A 6,079-nucleotide genomic window follows, 5' to 3' on the forward strand; every position below is an offset into this window, starting at 1 on the left:
CCCCCCCCCGAGCATTTAAGATGTACATAGGGTTATTTTATCACAGTATTTTATTTATGCATATAAGGTTGATAAGAATTATATCTGTAACAAACTGTTTTGTTTTAGTTTTACTTTTTTGGCAACAGTGAAGTAAAAGTATGCTTTTCTTTCTATTTAAGCAAACGTCCTCAGAAAAAAATGTGGGTAAAATAAAAATCTTTTCTATGATAAGGTGACATAAAATAACATAGATGTATATCCAAGCACAACACTCAGATCCATTAATAACAAAGTCTGTGGTGAAATGTGTTATAAAACGTCCCCAAATCACTTTTAAGATAAGGTAAAAGTTGCATTCCTATGCTGAGCTCGGGTTTTTGTGTTCACGTAAACAAAACTGTCGCCATGATTACACAATCACATACATTCAGTGCACCACAATGGCAGGAGATGAAAGTCAGAAATGTTTATACACAAATGAGATTATTTCATCCCTATTTTTGAACAGACCTGCTGCAAGGCCAGAATGTTGCTTTTGTCCAAGTCCAGCTGTGCTGAACGCAGCTTTTCCCTCAAGTCACGAATCATCTGCTGGTACACCAAAATTTCATCGTCCTTCCCAGACAGCACTAGCTATCAGGAACAACAAAAGTAAACTCATGTTAGTCCTGTAGAATAGTTTAACAAAACTCAGTGATGAACTCAGTGACTGAAATTTGCAGGTGCCCACATGGACAATGCCTTCAAGAAGAAGGTTCAATGGTGCGAGAAGAGAAAGACTGAGCAATCTGGCCACATTGACAAGCAGTGTTCTTGGAAAAGTAAAGGTGAGACTTTGAAACCTGAGAACACTGTACCCGCTGTAAGAACCAGATAAAACAGATGAAAGATTCATAGCTAAAGTATTTATTCACAATCACAATTTCAAAAAGGCTAGGATGCTGTTCAAACTTTAAATGAAAACAGAATCTGCAAAGCTCACATACCCATACTGTATCTCATTCACCAGAAAACATATCAAATGTTTAAAGTTAGACATTTTAGTATTTCTCGAAAAATAGAAACTCACTTTGAATTCAATTGCAGCACACATGTTTAAAAAGGTGGGATGAGTGCAACAAAAAACTTGAAATGGTACCAAAAAGATACATCTGGAGGGACATTTTGCAGCTAACTAGGTTAACTGGCCACAGGTCAGTGAGACACCAGACTATTATAAGAGCATCTTATAGAGGCAAAGTTTCTCAGAAATAAAGATGGGCAAGATCTTCACCAGTCTGTCTAAAAAATTGTGGAAGTCAGAAAAATGTTTAAATACTTTAAATATCTACAGCACATACCATCATCAAAAGATTCAGAAAATTTGGAGAAATCCAGAAGAGACGGCTGAATACCAGTACTGGGTGCCTCTGATCTTCAGCCCCACAGACAGCACCGCATTAAAAAAAATATAGAGCAACACAGGGCTTGCACATTTCAGCAAGACAATGCTAAGCCCCATACTTCATCTGTTATAACTTTGAAGTTGAAGACTCCAAAGAGTGAACGATTTTTTACCAGCCAAAAACATTTGGCTCATTATGAAATGAGAAAATAAACTGCTGTTAACTGTGAAACAGCTAGAATCCTCTATCAGAGAAAAATGAGACAGTATTACTTTCCCAGAGTCCAGGAACTGGTCTTCTCAATTATCAGATGTTTATGAAAATGACTGTTACACAGTGGTAAATATAGGCCTGTCTAATATTTTGCAACATGTTCAAAATTGCCTTATTTCCGAGTGTTACATTTTCTCAGTTTAACCATTTGATATGTTTTCTGTGTTCTACTGTGAGTAAAACATTGATCAATGAGATTTGTAAGTCTTTTCTACAATTTGGGTTGTAGTTTTAAACTATGTGAAGAGGCAGTGAAGAGACTAGTCCCATATGTAGGGATACCCATAGGTAAATGTTGTATTAATCAATATTAGTATTAATGTTCAGTGATCCTTTGTTTTAAGCGGAGAAGTGAAGATTAACAGAGGCACCAGAAGCCCCTTGGTGTAAGGGTTAAGGTTGCAGGTTTTTCCTTGAATGCACCTGCTTAAAGGAAATAAACTAAACAAATAAAACTTGCCCTTTGGAGAGTAAGTTTAAATGCTTACCTTCCACTCCTCCACTTTGGCATTGACAGCTGCCATAATAGGGTCGTTCTCTTCAGTCATGCTATGAATCTTATCTGTTAACTCTCTGACCTGCACATAAAAAGTGGAGCCATGATTCTGTACCTTGCACGCAAACATTATTTTATCAGCTTAAAAAATTGCAGAGTGTGACATAATAAATGGATTCAGGTAACTTATCTCCATTAAAAAACAGTATGTGAACCCATATGGAAAAGAAATAGTAAAAACATATATGATTTACTCATGAAAGTGGCCACTTTCTCATTACTTTCATATATTTTTTTAGTAAGTATACAAAACATACAAGTTTCATTATATAATGTTTCAATGGATCTTATATGTGTTTCATACAAGACAGATACAAACTTTATAAGATTTATATATATCTTTTCCATATGGGAAGAGAAGGATCTTACTTGAAGCTTTGTATGATCTCGCTCCTTCCTAAGCTGGTCCATAATGGAGTCAGTCTGCTGCACCACAATCTTCAACTTATTGTACTCATCCGTCATCTTCTCCATCTCCTTCACAGATTCCTCCAGGCTTCTCTGCATCTGCATATTCTCAGTCTTCAGATGTGTGTTTTCATCTTCTGCTCGCTAATAAACACAATATAATTCAATAAACATAATTTTAGGGGGCGTAGTCTAAGACACATCAATCAGCAGTACAAAGAGTATGTAATAAAAAAAAATGAAAGCCATAAATATATGCAGTAAAGGTCTTAATTAACAATTACAAACAGCACTAATCTTGCATGTATGAGGCAGCGTAAGATGGCCTTGGGCATCCGATACATGGCACCATTGCCAAGCTTGGCACAAAATAGTCTGTTGCCTAGTTGACCAGATTTTATAGTAAACAAACAGATTTTCAGTACCTGCAGGTCTTCTAAACATTGGTAAAGCTGGCGGTTGGCAAGGTTGAGCTTCCTCTGAGTCTCAGCATTCTCATCTTTTGAAGACATAGGCTCTTTCTGGTCCAGCTCTCCGCGATAAAAGTCCACATCCTGCTGGAGCTGCTCATTCTGATGTGATGCGGCAACACAGATGTCAGTTCAGAAAATGAACCAAAAAAAATTTCCTCTGCTCACTCACAAATATGGAAACACTAAATTGACTTTCGAAGCCCCTGAAATACAAGCCTGTCCTGCTTTTCAGTATACTTTGAACAGCGATGGATTTTACTATGATAGTTCATAAGAAAACACACAGTCTAGAAGGTGTCACCTTATGCTATATTAAATATAAAATGTGTTATAATTTATAATCTATCAGGTTAGTCAAGTTCACTTTGTGCACAAAAATCAAAACTTAAACCCTTTAAAAAACCCTAAATTCTGCTAAAATTCCATTATGTTAAGGATCTCATATTGCATATGATATACTTCTTATCATCATCCTATTCACTTTTTGTATGTACATTTATAAAAAGCTGTGATGCAAAAAAGCCTCATGTACACCTTTATATTGCTACAAAACCTACAAACTATTCCTCATTTTACTTAACTACACTACCTTTGTTTCTTACCTTCCTCTTAAGCTTTTCTAACTACACCACGGAACAGATGGAGACAGAAAAAAAGACTAGATTAAAAGGAGATAATGAGTAAAAAATGAAGGTAAAGCATGAATACACAAAAGTTTTAAATGAAGTGCGAATGGATCATAACTAAACAAGGGATGAAATTAAATGACGAGTGTAATGTCAACTATCAAATACCTCTCTTTTCAGCTTCTTGATGACTTCCTCAGCCTTCTCTACTTGCACAACCAACTAGAAAGACAAAACCAACTTTACAATGTAGAAACATCGAAAGCGTTCTGTTGTTGCCTTGTAACCATCAGAAAACGATAGAAAGGTGGAAGCAAACAATGTCAAACAAGATTAGCAAAGCAACAGATGAGTCAAACCATTTGTATCGTATTCTTGTATTGGTTGTTTTTGTATATAAATTTGTCCATACATAAATATTTTCAGTTTAACGTAACATTCAATCTTTTCACCAGCATTTTTTTTTTTTTTACCAGCGCTTTGTCAACATAACATGTGCAAACTAATAAGCTAACATTTGCAAGTCTACCTACGGCAAGTAAAGTGCTCATACCTCCTCATTGGTTTTCTTTTCCTTCCCCATTTCTTTCTTTAACTGGGTCACCTCATTCTCCCTTTGCTCCAACTGGGTCTCAAGGTGCCAAATCTGATCTCTAATAAAGCCGGTGTTCTGCACAGTGCTGTGGAGCTGAGTAGTATAAACAGGAGACAAGATGCACACCCAAACAACCCCCACAAAGAAATCTCTTAGTGTCTTATTACCTCCATCTGTTCATATGTGTTCATTTCCATGACCAAGTTGTTAAACAACATTCTGTTCACGTTTTAAGGCATAAAAACAACCAGAATATAAGTAGTGACAATCCACAACCCTGGGAAAATTGAAAATGGTTAACAATTCAAAACGATAAGCAATTTCTGTGAGTGCGCAAGGAATTAGCTGTAATCTTCTTAGGGGTCACTACAGCAAATCCCTTCATAAGGAGGGTTGCGTTCAATGATTGGCTGAAAGAGTTGGCACTGCTGAAAGGAAGTAAATAAGCATAGAAAGTGATATCAAACAACATAAACATTCATAATGATGGTTGAGTTCAACCATGTGAAGAAATAACAGTTCAGCAGATCAACAAAAATGCCCAATATATAATGTGTAAGCAATAACATATACAGTTTTTAAATATATATATATATAAACTAGATTTGTTTTACCTTCTGTTCTTGTTCCAACTGTGACACTTTAGCCAAGAGTTCTTTTTCTAAAACATAGAAAAATAATGCAGATGTTGTTTTTTAACCTCACAGACAAAAAAGAAAAATGTCTAACAAACTTTATATGATACTAACCTTTTCTAGCATGTTTTACACCAATGTCATCGATAAAGTCGAAGGCAACAGAAAGTTCTCGATCTCTAATCTAACACAGAAACGTAGAGAAGACGTTGAGAAACAAATATTATTTCAAAGGAAATATTTCATGCATAAACACGTAAAAGCACCAAGGTCAGTAGTGTGACTCCTTTATGAATATTCTTCTTTCCCAAAAATACATTACAGATGTTGGTAGGGTGGTTCACAGATGTGCGTGGGAGAGATCAGAATATAAAAACAATAAAACTGAACACCTTCAGGAGGGATTGAAACACCCTGAGGACTTGAATAATGTTCTCTGGAGCTTTATCCTTCACACCCCATTCTTCTGTCTGCATGGGAAAAGTCAAATGTAGAGTCATTCAACCTCATAATACCAATGCTTGTACGACACAACTGCCTAGACCAAAACAATCTATATTTATACGTGTAATATGACGAGGTGTACAAAGACTGATCAAGGTTCAATCGCAGTACTCAGGCTTATGCGGCAAATTCATCAAGAGCTTTCAGCATAAGTTAGATTGTTATGTGTTGTATCCAATGGTCACCGAAGGCATGAAAAATTTAGCACACATAAGTACATAATTGTTGACCAATCATCAAGTGATTGCTATACTCAAAATAATATGAGCAGGACTATAGTCTGTCTTTATTCCATCGACCATCAAAGACAGACATTCAGTGAGCTGATGGAATTTGCAAATTAAAAAATATAAAACATTGCTTCTTGTCCAGAAGTAAATAGCATAATGTCATCGACGGGCCATTACCAAAACTAACAGATCGAAGACCTTATCCACTTCGTCTTTGTCGCGTTCATTGAGGGTTTCTGGGTCAATTCTCAACATTTTATCCCAATTAAGAGCTGCAGGCATCTTGGCCATGATGTGTTTTTAAAAGACTTAGCTAAATAGGAACTGATATAACATCGATGTGGCACTTAAATTTACGGTTATAGAATAGAGACGCATTGGCTGCTAGGTTACGGCTGACAACAACAGTTAG

The 6,079-nt window shown here is 36.1% G+C and overlaps 1 protein-coding gene across 6 annotated transcripts in view; it reads right to left on the reverse strand.

Moving 5' to 3' along the window:
- The window catches only part of cep290 (centrosomal protein 290), a 41,254-nt gene extending 35,286 nt beyond the window's left edge, over positions 1-5,968 (reverse strand). For 5 of the 6 annotated variants that reach the window (XM_013910417.1, XM_013910413.1, XM_013910416.1 and 2 more), the window contains exons 1-11: positions 5,845-5,968; positions 5,326-5,403; positions 5,048-5,117; positions 4,913-4,959; positions 4,257-4,391; positions 3,872-3,925; positions 3,680-3,700; positions 3,030-3,176; positions 2,566-2,748; positions 2,129-2,218; positions 493-615 (exon numbers count right to left, since the gene is read on the reverse strand). In XM_013910417.1, coding sequence (XP_013765871.1) covers positions 493-615; positions 2,129-2,218; positions 2,566-2,748; positions 3,030-3,176; positions 3,680-3,700; positions 3,872-3,925; positions 4,257-4,391; positions 4,913-4,959; positions 5,048-5,117; positions 5,326-5,403; positions 5,845-5,958 — 1,062 coding nt within the window. In that variant the 5' untranslated portion in view covers positions 5,959-5,968. The remainder of the gene's footprint in view (positions 1-492; positions 616-2,128; positions 2,219-2,565; positions 2,749-3,029; positions 3,177-3,679; positions 3,701-3,871; positions 3,926-4,256; positions 4,392-4,912; positions 4,960-5,047; positions 5,118-5,325; positions 5,404-5,844) is intronic. The other variant, XM_013910414.1, reaches the window with a different exon arrangement.
- Between the last annotated feature and the right edge of the window lie 111 nt (positions 5,969-6,079).

The sequence above is a fragment of the Pundamilia nyererei genome, unplaced genomic scaffold, assembly GCF_000239375.1.
Source record: "Pundamilia nyererei isolate P.nyererei 1_Seehausen unplaced genomic scaffold, PunNye1.0 scaffold00043, whole genome shotgun sequence".
NCBI classification, from domain to species: domain Eukaryota; kingdom Metazoa; phylum Chordata; class Actinopteri; order Cichliformes; family Cichlidae; genus Pundamilia; species Pundamilia nyererei.